Source organism: Apostichopus japonicus, chromosome 4 (genome assembly GCF_037975245.1).
Source record: "Apostichopus japonicus isolate 1M-3 chromosome 4, ASM3797524v1, whole genome shotgun sequence".
Classification (NCBI taxonomy): domain Eukaryota; kingdom Metazoa; phylum Echinodermata; class Holothuroidea; order Aspidochirotida; family Stichopodidae; genus Apostichopus; species Apostichopus japonicus.
This window is the reverse complement of record NC_092564.1, coordinates 399,127-415,114: the sequence shown is the minus strand read 5'-3', so window position 1 is coordinate 415,114 and position 15,988 is coordinate 399,127. Positions and strand designations below refer to the sequence as shown.

At 36.5% G+C, this 15,988-nt stretch overlaps 1 protein-coding gene across 1 annotated transcript in view; it reads right to left on the bottom strand.

The window, feature by feature from the left end:
* Positions 1-15,988, bottom strand: part of LOC139966044 (macrophage mannose receptor 1-like) — a 130,239-nt gene that overhangs the window by 107,724 nt on the left and 6,527 nt on the right. Inside the window, exons 2-5 of the mRNA XM_071968678.1 lie at positions 14,087-14,235; positions 13,225-13,343; positions 9,513-9,643; positions 2,068-2,288 (exon numbers count right to left, since the gene is read on the bottom strand). Of these exons, the coding sequence (XP_071824779.1) occupies positions 2,068-2,288; positions 9,513-9,643; positions 13,225-13,343; positions 14,087-14,235 (620 nt within the window). The remainder of the gene's footprint in view (positions 1-2,067; positions 2,289-9,512; positions 9,644-13,224; positions 13,344-14,086; positions 14,236-15,988) is intronic.

Genomic DNA, 15,988 nt, shown 5'->3' with positions numbered 1-15,988 from the left:
CTGGTGCTTGTAGCAATACTGTCCTCTTTCAGATTATGGAAGATTGTTGGTAACTGTTATAGCAAATTCTTCCTTTGGACATCAAACCAGCAGTTGGGCCCCTGGATTTAACTTTCCCTGGAACTAACTAAGTGGGTAATGTGTTTGGTACATTGTGATAAATTTTGACCCTGTCTGACCTCAAACAAAACAAGGAAAGATAAGCATCAAGGATTACTAGTTATTGATATATAAGATACCACATAAACTGAGGTTACATCAATTAATTTATAAGCAGGGTGACAAGTGTGGTGCCAAAGAGACAGTCAATTCAGTTGTGGACAAGGTACTTATAATGTTTACAAACATACCACATGTTTTTAAGGGTCACATGAACTTCTAATGGGTGCTATATATATAACTCAGAAAACTCTCTATAGTAGCATTACTTCTGAAGACATCCTATATACAAGATTTTCCTACTTTGACTTCTGTTCACCTTATTTGACCAATGAGCTCCATAACAAAGAAAATGATTCTTGCACTCACTCATGGATTGGTATGTACTTCATTTGAGATCAATTATTGGAGTTATTGTGCTTTACAAGATTTCAAAATTTGGCCTCTGTTGAACATTGACCTCCATATAACACAACATGGTTACTCACTTTGGAGAAATATTTACACAGGATGAAGTTCATTGAAGCTTCAATTTTGAAGTTATTTGTTACAAGGTTTTCAGAGTCCCTTTGACCTCTTTTAAACAGCTATAGGTTTATTTACTCAGTGCGATGGATGCACATACTATACTTCATCTAAGCTTCAAGTTTTGTAGTTATTATGTTAACATGGTTTCATACCTTGACATGTTTTAGCTCCAAACGACCTATATATGAGCCCCGCAAATATCAATAGCAGTCTTGCACTCACTAAGGTGAATCCAAGCTTGGCTTTAGAGTTGATGTGTTAATGAGATGTTCACTTATGTTGACCTCAAATGACCTTTGAGCTCTACAAATTGCAATAGGTTTGTTCTCACAAGTAAGGCAAATCCAAACACAAAGTATCAAGTTCAGCCATCAGGCACTTTTGAGTTATCATGTTTACAAGCAGTTTGACACATATACAGATGGACATGTACACAAATGCCATCGCAACCATATAGATTGCTTACATATGTCTCTTGCAAGGAATATCAAATGTTATGAGAAGTGACATCTTGTTGGGGAATGTACATATTGTCCTCTGTTAATGAAAGGTATCTTCTTCATCTCTCGCCAATATTTATTACTCTATTTAAAAATGCTATTTATGAGCAATAGAACTTTCTTCTGTCTTCACCTGCAGTGTACTGGCTCTGACCCAATATTAGTGTCCTACATACATATACATACATATATATACACATACATATATATATATAATATATGCACATACATATATATACACATACATATATACAAATACACGCACACTCCCACGCATACATACTCACAGTTTAATTGATATAGCTTGTTTTTGTGCCTATTTATCATTATTCAGACTAACTAGTGGCTCTGACCCAATATTAGTGTCCTACATACATATATATGCACATACATATATATACACATACATACATACATACACCCACACTTACACTTACACCCACCCACACATACATACATACTCACAGTTTAATTGATATAGCATTTTTTTGTGCCTATTTATCATTATTCAGACTAACTAGTGGCTCTGACCCAATATTAGTGTCCTACACACATATATATACACATACACGCACACATACTCACAGTTTAATTGATGTAGCTTGTTTTTGTGCCTATTTATCATTATTCAGACTAACTAGGTACCTTTCTGATGTATATTTAATGCTTCTCCACACATAAGCCACGTACAATGATTGCTACTGTTTCATATTCATTACATACAATTTTGTGGTCTCTTGCTTTTCCTTACTCTCCCAAAATACTTCAAGGGACATCTGGTCCAGGATGAACAACCTAGCTACATAGGCAACCACAAAGGTACACAAACTGTGGCTGATTGATTATAACTCTTGAAATTTATGATTACAGGTACCCTTACCTTATTGGTCAAGCCAATCCAAAAGGAAACTCCACTTAACTGGGATGCTGCTGTCACAATGTTCTGTTCATCCGCCGAGTTGACATCAACCAGATCTCCATCCACACTTCTACAGTATGCTTTTGCACCTTCCCATTCCCTGTCTGTGTTCATGTACATCTTGTAACATTTTCCATTGGCTGATGCCCAGCCATTATCTTCATCACATTTCTTGAGAATATCTGATAAGTTCAATAATTATACATTGCTGTTTTTTCAAAATTCATTCAAGTTTTATGGGTGATATCAAGTGTCTATATTCATACTACATCTTGTATTATTGTTTCTAGATAGTGACCTAACATAAGTGCATCTTCAGTTAATGAAAACAGGTTTCTTTATTCTAATATATTTGAGAGAATAAATCCATGTTTTAATTTCTTGTCAGAAAACATACCATGGTTTTTTCTTCATATCAAGTACAAGGCATCAAATGCCCCAGCAGATCACCTTATCTGATATTATTAATCATAATGAAATATCTACTGAAATCTCTAAGTTAGATTCTTGTAACAAAATAACTTTGATTTTAAGTAACATTCATGTAATTAATAAATATAATCCCTTTTTAAGAAAAATGCTTGCCTAACCCTTAAACACATGTCATGTAAATTAAAGCAGCAAGAAGGAACGTGCAAATGTCTGTGACTTTCTTCAATTATTAAGTAATTTTCAGCCCAAAATAATATAAATGGAACAGTTGGAGGGTTCTCTGTGTTACTAATCATTAACACCTAATAAAGATTGTATTCAGATAAGAGAGTAGATAAATATGGAAAAAAATTGTAATCTTTGTAAAATAAAATATCTGTGAACAATATCAATATTTTGTATAGCAAATTATGTATGGTTTGGTTTTTTGTCAAAATAATTTCTAGGTAGTGATCCTTATATAATAATAGCATTACCATTTTATATTTTGTGGAATTATCGTTTAAAAAGATGATTTCACCATCACTGATATATATTATTCTTCTCTTTAATTTGTGGCATTAATATTTAAAGAGATGGTTTTCACCATCACTGATATATACTAGTTTTTTCTTTAATTTGTGGCATTAATGTTTAAACAGATGGTTTTCACCATCACTGTTATATACTCGAGGAAAATACAGCTTCACTGGAACTTTGTGGACTTCAAAGCAGCCTTCGACACAATTTGGGGGGAGGTTCTCTGGAAATGCCTGTGCTCAATTGGAGTAGATCCAAAGCTAGTAGACCTCATAGCAAGGATGTATGAGAAAATAAAGTGCTCTGTAATGGTGAATGGAAAGATCACTAAGTGGTTTGAGGTTCAAGTTGGTGTCAGACAAGGATGCCTACTATCTCCCTGTCTCTTCAACATCTACCTGGAGTTTGTCATGAAAGAGATACAAAATCTTGACTTAGGTCTGAAGATGGGCAACATGTGTATGAACAACATCCGTTATGCCGATGACACCACTCTCATAGAAATGGACCTTGACAGCCTACAGGAGGCCACCAACAAACTTCAAGAAGCATGCACAAGATGGGGAATGAAAATCAACCCAACAAAGTGTAAAATAATATCTGAAGACACCAAAGATGTTAGTACCTGTTGAGAAAGTTGACAACTTTGTCTTCCCTGGCAGCAATGTCCCCTCAATGGAAGAAGACATCAAACGCCGCATAAGGTTGGCTTCCTGGGCTTTTGGAAGACTGAAAAATACCATCTGGTCAAACCATGACATCACCAGATCCCTGAAAGTAAGGATTTACCAGGCCATCATTCTGCTAATAGCAACAAACAGCTCTGAATCCTGGGCACTCCGTGAAAAAGATCGTCATCGACTTTATGTCTTTGAAATGAGATGTCTCAGAGCAATACTGGGTGTCTCCATCCTAGATAAAGTGAGGAACAACACCAGCAGACAAAGGCTGAATGTAACAACTACCATCAATGCTGCAATCTGCAAGAGACGCCTGAAATGGGCCGGCCATGTCTTTAGGATGCCGGAGCATCGGCTTCCATACCAAGCATTCAAGAATGACTTCAGCAAGCCAAGACCTCCAGGACGACCACCTTCAGGATGGAAGGAGCTAATCCAGAAAGACCTAGGTATGACAACCCAAGCTGCTGAAAGCTGCGCAGCAGATAGACCAGATTGAGGAGGATTACTCGCCAGAGGGCAAAGGGACACAGTGTCCTTCGCACCTAATTCAGTAATATACTAGTTTTCTCTTTTGTGGCATTAATGTTAAACAGCTGGTTTTCACCATCACTGATAGACACTAGTCTTCTCTTTAGTTTGTGGCATTAATGTTAAACAGCTGGTTTTCACCATCACTGATATATACTAGTCCTCTCTTTAGTTTGTGGCATTAATGTTTAAACATATGATTTCACCAACTCTGTTATATACTAGTTTTCTCTTAAGTGTGTGTTACACTAACCCATATGTCCAGCATTTCACCTGATAATCTTCAGTTGATAATTTAATTCACTGTTAACTCAATCCTTTAATGCTCCAAACATGTTGTTCAAAGTGTGAACGCATCTGAGATTGTTTCCATTCTTATGTCCGATCATTCTAGAGTTTCTCTTTTATTAATTGTAATGCAAACCCTGGGGATGTGGATACTGGAAACTTAACATTTGTCTTTTACAGGATTATATTATTGTTATTCTGTAGTTGGTATAAATTATACTGGTTCTTTTTTCCCTGACTCGAACAATTCCCTTTTATGAGAAGCTGTTAAATTGAACATCTGCATTAGTCTTCAAGTATGCAGTATTCTTCCATCCATGCCAAAGAAAATAAATTGTTATGAACACTACCTCATATGTGAGATTGCCAGGTTGGAAAGTTTACTTATTAGTTATTCCTCTGAATGGATGAATAGTACCTTAGCAGATTTGAAGATATGCATTTATCAGATGAACAGGGTGGGGCTATCATTTCTTTGATTACAAAACCTTCAAAGGAGTCATATGATTTAAAAAATTGGTGGCTTATAGCAATTGTAAAAACAGATTACAAGAATGGGGCCAAATGTTTGGCTTTCCGCATCAAAGAGGTTTTAAATCTCCTTCTTAGCGAGGAGCAAACTGGCTTTCTGATGAGACGTTTCACTGGCAGGAACAATTTTTTTTAAAGTTTTGGAACTCAATTTGGAACTCATTGACTACTGTGATGCTAAGGGAATTTGAGGTATGCTTCTCTTTTAAGACTTTGCAAGGCATTTGACTGTCTGGAGTGGGAGTTAATTTTTGAAAGTTTAAACTTTACAATTTTGGTCCAAATGTTATCAGGTGGGATAAAACCTATTAAGGAAAAGTTACATCTTGTGTTACTAATAACAGGCATCTTTCCCAGCATGTTAGTATTTCTCGTGATGTTAGGTAGGGTTGCCCACTCAGCCCATATCTCTTCATTCTTTGTTCAGGATTTCTAAGTAACCTGGTTTATCCTTATCAAAGTATTAAGGGTATTAATACTTGTAATTCAGGAGATTAACATTTCAAATACGCTGATGATACTGTTCTGTTCCTGAATTGGTTGCGTTCATCTCTTGTAGATGCTGTTAAAGTTCTTAAATTATTTTTATGCTGTTTCAGGGTTGAAAGTTAATTTGAGTGAGTTTCTACTCGGGTCCTCGACTGTTTCCATGACTATGGTTTTAATGTTAACTTTGGACCCATCACATATCTTGGTGTCACTTTTATTAATAAGAGTGATGATTTTTCACCTTAAATTATCTTCCCAAGCTGTCCAGGGTAAAAATTTACTTTGGCTGTGGTCAACTCAGGCTTGATATCTCCTGGTAAAATAACTGTAATTAAGAGTTTGGCCATATCATAGCTTGTTTTTCTCCTTAGTGTTTTGCCTAATCCACTTAGTTTCATTGAAAATTACAATATGGTTTCACATAACTTTATCTGGAATCATAAATCAAGTTCAGGCATAGTACCCATATAAAACGGAAGATTAATGGTGGTTTGGACAGATAGAGAGTCCTTAGCACCCTTATATATCGGAAGATTAATGGTGGTTTGGACAGATAGAGAGTCCTTAGCACCCTTATAAATGAGAAGATTAATGGTGGTTTGGACGTGACAGATAGAGAGTCCTTTAATAGCACCCTCATAAATCGGAAGATTAATGGTGGTTTGGACGTGACAGATAGAGAGTCCTTTAATAGCACCCTTATAAATCGGAAGATTAATGGTGGTTTGGACGTGACAGATAGAGAGTCCTTTAATAGCATCCTTATAAATGGGAAGATTAATGGTGGTTTGGACGTGACAGATAGAGTCCTTAAATAGCATTCTCATAAATGGGATGATTAATGGTGGTTTGGACGTGACAGATAGAGAGTCCTTTAATGGCACCCTCATAAATGGGGAGATTAATGGTGGTTTGGACGTGACAGATAGAGAGTCCTTTAATGGCACCCTCATAAATCGGAAGATTAATGGTGGTTTGGACGTGACAGATAGAGAGTCCTTTAATGGCACCCTCATAAATCGGAAGATTAATGGTGGTTTGGACGTGACAGAGAGAGTCCTTTAATGGCACCCTTATAAATGGGAAGATTAATGGTGGTTTGGACGTGACAGATAGAGAGTCCTTTAATGGCACCCTTATAAATGGGAAGATTAATGGTGGTTTGGACGTGACAGATAGAGAGTCCTTTAATGGCACCCTTATAAATGGGAAGATTAATGGTGGTTTGGACGTGACAGATAGAGAGTCCTTTAATGGCACCCTTATAAATCGGGAGATTAATGGTGGTTTGGACGTGACAGATAGAGAGTCCTTTAATGGCACCCTTATAAATGGGAAGATTAATGGTGGTTTGGACGTGACAGATAGAGAGTCCTTTAATGGCACCCTTATAAATGGGAAGATTAATGGTGGTTTGGACGTGACAGATAGAGAGTCCTTTAATGGCACCCTTATAAATGGGAAGATTAATGGTGGTTTGGACGTGACAGATAGAGAGTCCTTTAATGGCACCCTTATAAATGGGAAGATTAATGGTGGTTTGGACGTGACAGATAGAGAGTCCTTTAATGGCACCCTTATAAATGGGAAGATTAATGGTGGTTTGGACGTGACAGATAGAGTCTTTTACTGGCACCCTTATAAATGGGAAGATTAATGGTGGTTTGGACGTGACAGATAGAGAGTCTTTTACTGGCACCCTTATAAATGGGAAGATTAATGGTGGTTTGGACGTGACAGATAGAGAGTCTTTTAATGGCACCCTTATAAATGGGAAGATTAATGGTGGTTTGGACGTGACAGATAGAGAGTCCTTTAATGGCACCCTTATAAATGGGAAGATTAATGGTGGTTTGGACGTGACAGATAGAGAGTCCTTTAATGGCACCCTTATAAATGGGAAGATTAATGGTGGTTTGGACGTGACAGATAGAGAGTCCTTTAATGGCACCCTTATAAATGGGAAGATTAATGGTGGTTTGGACGTGACAGATAGAGAGTCCTTTACTGGCACCCTTATAAATGGGAAGATTAATGGTGGTTTGGACGTGACAGATAGAGAGTCCTTTACTGGCACCCTTATAAAAGGGGAGATTAATGGTGGTTTGGACGTGACAGATAGAGAGTCCTTTACTGGCACCCTTATAAATGGGGAGATTAATGGTGGTTTGGACGTGACAGATAGAGAGTCCTTTACTGGCACCCTTATAAATGGGGAGATTAATGGTGGTTTGGACGTGACAGATAGAGTCCTTTACTGGCACCCTTATAAATGGGGAGATTAATGGTGGTTTGGACGTGACAGATAGAGAGTCCTTTACTAGCACCCTTATAAATGGGAAGATTAATGGTGGTTTGGACGTGACAGATAGAGAGTCCTTTACTAGCACCCTTATAAATGGGAAGATTAATGGTGGTTTGGACGTGACAGATAGAGAGTCCTTTACTAGCACCCTTATAAATGGGAAGATTAATGGTGGTTTGGACGTGACAGATAGAGAGTCCTTTAATAGCACCCTTATAAATGGGAAGATTAATGGTGGTTTGGACGTGACAGATAGAGAGTCCTTTACTAGCACCCTTATAAATGGGGAGATTAATGGTGGTTTGGACGTGACAGATAGAGAGTCCTTTACTAGCACCCTTATAAATGGGAAGATTAATGGTGGTTTGGACGTGACAGATAGAGAGTCCTTTAATAGCACCCTTATAAATGGGAAGATTAATGGTGGTTTGGACGTGACAGATAGAGAAGATTAATGTTGGTTTCAAAGTGACAGATAAAGAGTCTTTTGTTAAAAGTCTGAATTGTAGCTGGGTGAAGCAATATTTAGCTGGAAAATCTTTCATTTGCATTTAAAGCAGTTCAGTGATGCTTTTCTTTTCAAGTGAAATTTCAATAGGAGGCAATTCTTGTATATATAATTATTTTGATAGAGAAGTGTGTGAGGCTTGGGCTGAACATTTACTGCCAAGATTCTAATTATTTTAAACAATAGTCATATCATGGTCAATAACAATGTTCTCTTCCATCATAATCTCTGGAGTAATGGAATTATCTATGTGAAAACTTTAATGTTATGTTGGTTCGGTAATCCTGAATATGCATATTAACAATTTTAGTTACCAATACTCAGATTTTCTTCCTATAAGTGAGAGTAATTTCCTGATTTGTATGAGTTCTCCTATGTAATAACTTTAATTTTTGATAATAAGTTAATTAATGGTTTATGTGTAGGTCCGTCTGCCATTATAAAGTGACAGAGCATGAGTATTCATGTAAGGCTCAACTTGAATAACATTTTTATTCTGCCATACAAAGTCGTGAATGATCTCGCAGTAATATTTCTGCAATCGCTTTTCCTTCATCAAATTTTAGCTGATAATAATTCACTTTCAGGAATGAAAATAATTAACTCTATGCTTTGTTCACTCTGAGGAAACAGAACATTTGTTTTACCATTGTATCTATGACAAACGTTCTGGAAGGAAGTTCAATGCAATTGGATTAAAGGAAATCATAATTCAATTTGACTGATGTTTGCTTTCAGGGTTTTCATGATATAGGTAATCCCGTGATTTTTTAATGTTTGAATGTCAAAAATATACCTGCAAATCAAAATACAAATTCCCAAATGCTAATAAATTTTACTTTAATTTTGGATGTTCATTGATTTTTGTTAATTTATGACTTTTGCAAGTAAATTTAAGTTTTCTCTCTTCGATTTGATTTAGTTTGTGGCTGAATTGTTTTATCACATTAAGGGTATTGTAAAAAAATGAAGTGAAAAAAAATTCTTGAATAGTCAAAAGGTTAATTTCAAATCATTAAGAGAAAGTACAAAGTAAGTGATTTATTCAGGATTTCAGATTTGCTAATTAGTGTGATTAATGTTATAAAGATGCAATAATAATTTGAAAATCAAATTCCCTTACCTGTGCCCCTTTCACAGATATAGCCAGCTGAAGAAGTGCAGTGCTCATCATTCCACAGACCAGAGGTACCGTACAATTCCACACAATCTGTTCCTGATCCAATACTATTTGGCTCGCCAATGTTCCACCTCCTGTGAGAATGTGATTACAATAGTCAAAACTAATAGTTATTACAATACCATGTATTCACTCTATGACATGTTAAAAACTATAAACAGGAAGTTGAAGAAATGTTAGTCATGTCCTTCCTGAATGTTGGCCTATGAGGTTGAATGGTGCGAAGGCATTGCTCCCACAGCCTCTCTCTGCTGATTCGAACTAGGTCAGGACGACTACCTAAAGATTCAATCCCCTGTAGGGACATGTCATTAATGGTATGGTTGGGAGGTTAAGAATGGTTGCAGATATGTGACCATAGAACCGCTTCTTGAGGGTGGTTTTAGTTTCACCACCACAATGGATGCCACATACTCTACAAGAGAGCAGATATATGACATCAGAGGTTGTGCAAGTGATGTGACCCTTCGTTTTGTGTGTGGGTTAGGTGCTGTGGCTGGTGATGGAATTGGATTCAACAATGTGGTGGCTGCAGACGATGCATCTCGAAGTACGATCTCATTTGAAAGTACCATGCTGACGGGTTGTAGAGTTAGAAGTTAGAGGTGGAACAGCAGCACACACAAGAAGGTCCTGTAGGTTGCTTGGACGTCTGTAGGCGATGGTGGGTTTTCAGGGACGGCTCGTTGGAGTCTATATGAAGTGAGGAGAATGTTGTGGTTGTTAGAGGTGATTTGCTGAAGAGGAGGAAGATTTGGGTGGGAAGTAACAACCAGAGGGAACTTGTCTTCGCAGCCTCTATCATTTTTGTCCTTCACTGCCAATTGAGATGATCTGGATAGGGAGTGGACTCTCTGAATGGCTTCAACTACCCTTCTGGCACTATGGCCCCTGGCAGTGAGGTGTTTATCTAAAACATCTGTATGGCGAATGAAAGAGGAATTGTTCGAGCAAATGTGACAAAGACGAAGTGCTTGACTGTAGGCAATTCCAGACTTGCAGTGACGGGGATGGCAGCTTGAAGAATGGAGATACTGGTGTGTGTCTGTGGGTTTGGTGTATAAGTCAGTAGAGAGAGAACCGTGTTCCTTGCGAACAGTCACATTGAAGAAGTAAACCTGTTAGTGTGAGCAATCAGAGGTTAATTTAATGGTGCTGTGGAAAGAATTGATATGATTGATGAAGGTGAGCAGGCTATCCTCATCACTGGTCCAAACGAAGAAGATGTTATCAATGTAGCGCCACCAGATAAGAGGACGGCAGGGAGCTGTACTGAACATGCGTTCTTCAAGACTAGACATAAACAGGCAAGCAAAGAAGGAGCCATCTTGGTACCCATGGCAGTCCCATGTCTTTGAAGGTAATGCTTGTCCATGAATGTGAAGTTGTTTTGGGTCAAAACCTATTACATGAGAACTTTGATGTCAGATATTGTTGGACAAGGTTAAAAACTAAGTCTATGACATGTTATATAACTAACAGGTTCTTTAAATAGCAAATATTAATTCTGTGAAATGTTATAAAACTAACAGGTTATTTTGTACGTATTAATTCTATGCCCTGTTACTAACAGGTTATTTAGAAAGTTAATTCTATGTCATGTTGCAAATAGACAGGTTTTTTAGCAAGTATTAATTCTATGACATGTTATAACACTAACAGGTTATTTAACAAGGATTTAATCCATGGCATGTTATGAAACTATAAAGTTTATTTAGCAAGTATGTCATGTTACAATCGAAAAGGTTATTTAGCAAGTATTAATTCTATGTCATGTTACAATTGAAAAGGTTATTTAGCAAGTATTAATTCTATAACAGGTTCATAAGCAACATATTATACAGCAAGTATTAATTATATGTCATGTTACCAAACTAACAGGATATTATTTAGCAAGTATAAATTCCATGTCATGTTACAAATGAACAGGTTATTTAGTAAGTATTAAATCTATAACAGGTTCATAACCAACATATTATACAGCAAGTATTAATTATATGTCATGTTACCAAACTAACAGGATATTATTTAGCAAGTATAAATTCCATGTCATGTTACAAATGAACAGGTTATTTAGTAAGTATTAATTCTATAACAGGTTCATAACCAACATATTATACAGCAAGTATTAATTATATGTCATGTTACCAAACTAACAGGATATTTTTTAGCAAGTATTGATTATAATACATGTTACAAAACTAACAGGTTATTTAGCAAGTATTAATTCTATAACAGGTTACAAAATGAACATATTATTGAGCTAAATTAATTATTACATTTTACAAACTTACAGGTTATTTTTAGAAAGTATTAATTATATGACATGTTACAAAACTAACAGGTTCTTTAGCAAGTATTCATTCTATAACATGTTACAAAACTGTCAGGTTATTAAGTAAGTATTAATTATATGACATGTAATCCATACAATACATGAAACAAACAAATGGGGATCACCATGATTGTTAGTTTGTGGAGGGAATGGTGAGGGAACACCATGATTGTGAGGATGTGGAGGGATGGAGAGGGGCATGACCATAATTTGTTAGTTTGTGGAGGGAAGGGTGAGGGAACTACATGATTTTTAGGATGTGGAGGGAGGGGTTGCGGATAACCATGTTAGGTAGGATGTGGAGGAAGGGATAGGGGATCACCATGATTGTGAGGATGTGGAGGGATGGAAAGGGGGATCACCATTATTTTTAGTTTGTGGAGGGAATGGTTAGGGAACACATGATTTTTAAGATGTGGAGGGAGGAGTAGTGGATCACCAGGGTTGTTAGGATGTGGAGGAAGGGATAGGGGATCATCATGATTGTAAGGACATGGAGGGAGGAAAGGGAGCACATTGTTAGGATATGGAGGGAGGGATAGGGGATCCCCATGATTGCTAGGATGTGAACGGAGGGATAGGGGTTCATTTTAAATTTACCACTCAACAGATAAACTTCATAGCATGTAGGCTATCCACTCAACAGATAAACTTCATAGCATGCAGGCTATCCACTCAACAGATGAACTTCATAGCATGTAGGCTATCCACTCAACAGATGAACTTCATAGCATGCAGACTATCCGCTCAACAAATAAACTTCATAGCATGTAGGCTATCCACTCAACAGATAAACTTCATAGCATGTAGGCTATCCACTCAACTGATAAACTTCATAGCATGTAGGCTCTCCACTCAACAGATGAACTTCATAGCATGCAGGCTATCCACTCAACTGATAAACTTCATAGCATGCAGGCTATCCACTCAACATATAAACTTCATAGCATGCAGGCTTTCCACTAAACAGAACTGTTTTTATTGTATGAAAATGCTTCACTTTGTATAATATATTTTCCCACTAAAGTCGCAAGTATTTAAGAGACATCAATATACTTCCAAAGAATTATGACATAGTGCACATTTTTTAGTGTTCAATCATTAATGAAAAGTAAACACTTTGTTGCAGGGACGTAGCCAGGGGGAGCGACTGCAGTCTTTCAAATTCCTGGCTACGTCACTGCTTTGTTGACCTACATATATATATAAAACACTATTTAATATATAAAGTTTTGAAATATACTGTAGCTCAAAGTTGAGTAGGATAGTGAGTAAACCTGATTTAAACTTAGTAAACAAGTTATAATAAAGAGTACTGACGTGACATTGGGATTCAAAGGTGTCGAGTCAACCCAATAAAAGCCTTGGTTATCGTTGTTATACTGAAGGCCAATCCAGTAGCTTCCCAGTGATCCTACAACCATTAAAGTGAGCTGGTTCTGAGGACAGTGAAAATGATCACAAAAGTTATTCTTATGTAATTTGGCCTTTGGGCCACGATATGAGATGCAATAAACTACTACTACTAAAATATAGAACAAGAACCTATAATTCCCTTCTCCTGACTCTTAACATATTGATCAGTTTGTCAACATATTGATTAGAATCTTAACATATTCATCAGATTCTAAACATGTTGGATATTGATCAGACTCTTAACATGTTTATTAGTCTCTCAACATATTGATCAGACTCTTAACATATTGATCAGACTCTTAACATATTGATCAGACTCTTAACATATTGATCAGACTCTTAACATATTGATCAGACTCTTAACATATTGATCAGACTCTTAACATATTGATCAGACTCTTAACATATTGATCAGTCCCTCAACATATTGATCAGTCCCTCAACATATTGATCAGACTCATATTGATCAGACTCTTAACATATTGATCAGACTCTTAACATATTGATCAGACTCTTAACATATTGATCAGACTCTTAACATATTGATCAGACTCTTAACATATTGATCAGTCCCTCAACATATTGATCAGACTCATATTGATCAGACTCTTAACATATTGATCAGACTCTTAACGCATTGATCAGACTCTTAACATATTGATCAGACTCTCAACATATTGATCAGACTCTTAACATATTGATCAGATTCTTAACATATTGATCAGACTCTTAATGTCATTTAAATGATTTATGTTATGCTTCTTACCTGCAGGTCCATACTTTTTATTACAACCAAATCACCTGCATATGAAATGCAGGCTTGCTGAGAATCGTACCAATTCTTGCTGCCTTCAAACACTCTGTAACATCTTCCATTTATGAGCGACCATCCTGCTGTACAAGACTGGCAAGAAACTGTCAAAAAGGAAAGCAAATTACATAAGTAAATGAATAACTGTCAGATAGAGGTCTGGGGCTTTAAACCCAGTTCAGTCACTCGTTCGAATCCCTTTCGACCCATAAACTTCTTTGCTCTTTTCCAAAACTGAGAGTAAACTGAATTTTCTGATGACCCCAAACAACCCTATGTAAACATATTTATGTGATACATACATAGTTACACCCTCAGACAACAAAAAACTTGTGATGTAAGACCGATAGGTAGCTCCCAGATATTTGTGGACTGTTTTTACTGTCTTCAAAATCTTACAAGTTTGGATTGAAAATAAAAAACCAGAGAACAGAGAATGTTTAATAAGCATATGTCGCTTTGTTAAAGGTGTATACACAGTATATATGTAGATAATTAAGTCAACAGCAACATCATGAGGGTCCATTTGAGACACCCTACAATAACCATGACAGACAGTTTTCAGAGTTTTTGTAATTTGGACCTGGTTGTGACTTGTCAGAGTTAGTAATCTTCAGAAACCAACAGAATCATATTTCTTGGCTTTTAGACTTTCTTTCTTGCACTGTTGGGTAGGTATAAATAATATCTTGACTTATGAGCATTTATTAGTTCCAAAATGTAATGATCACTGGAAATGGTTGCAGCATGAGCAATCACATATAATATTACTCTCACTCTACCAAGAATTGAAACGATTCTTTGCACATTTAAGTTGATATGTGAAGATTTGTAAATTATAGGAAGAATCATGAATTTGATTATAGGAATACTTTATAGCTTGAGTTAACCATTGAGGCAAATATAATGTATTTATTATTGTTAACCATACCTACCAAGTTTAATTAATTAATCCATCCATCCATTTTGTTTAATATTAGAACCTAAATAGGCTTACAAGAAGCATAAAACTTGATTAGCAGTCTTCAATGTATGCATGTCAGATCAAGCACTCACAGCCAAGGGATATGTTTTTACTAGTGTACTAGTATTCTTGAAGTAAGGAATGGTGCTTATTTCCATTTCATGCATTTTCATTATTCTGTGAATTCCATGTTAATTTTGGATGCTATGCTGTTGCTTGGAACTTGATCAACCATATCAATTCGTTTTGTACATTAGTTTTATGTTCTAACAACTGACTTCTAATGAAATTAAAATGTAATGAAATGCAAGCAAAGAAACAGTTCTATATATTGACATGAAAGGCAGGCTGCTGTTGCAAACAATAGGGTTGTAGCTTTGAACAGCTTGTGTCTAGACAACAAGCCTTGGTAGACAAAGTACATAAACAATAGGGTTGTAGCTTTCAACAGCTTGTGTCTAGACTACAAGCCTTGATAGACAAAGTACATAAACAATAGGGTTGTAGCTTTCAACAGCTTGTGTCTAGACTACAAGCCTTGGTAGACAAAGTACATAAACAATAGGGTTGTAGCTTTGAACAGCTTGTGTCTAGACTACAAGCCTTGGTAGACAAAGTACATAAACAATAGGGTTGTAGCTTTGAACAGCTTGTGTCTAGACAACAAGCCTTGATAGACAAAGTACATAAACAATAGGGTTGTAGCTTTCAACAGCTAGTGTCTAGACAACAAGCCTTGGTAGACAAAGTACATAAACAATAGGGTTGTAGCTTTGAACAGCTTGTGTCTAGACTACAAGCCTTGATAGACAAAGTACATAAACAATAAGGTTGTAGCTTTCAACAGCTTGTGTCTAGACAACAAGCCTTGATAGACAAAGTACATAAACAAT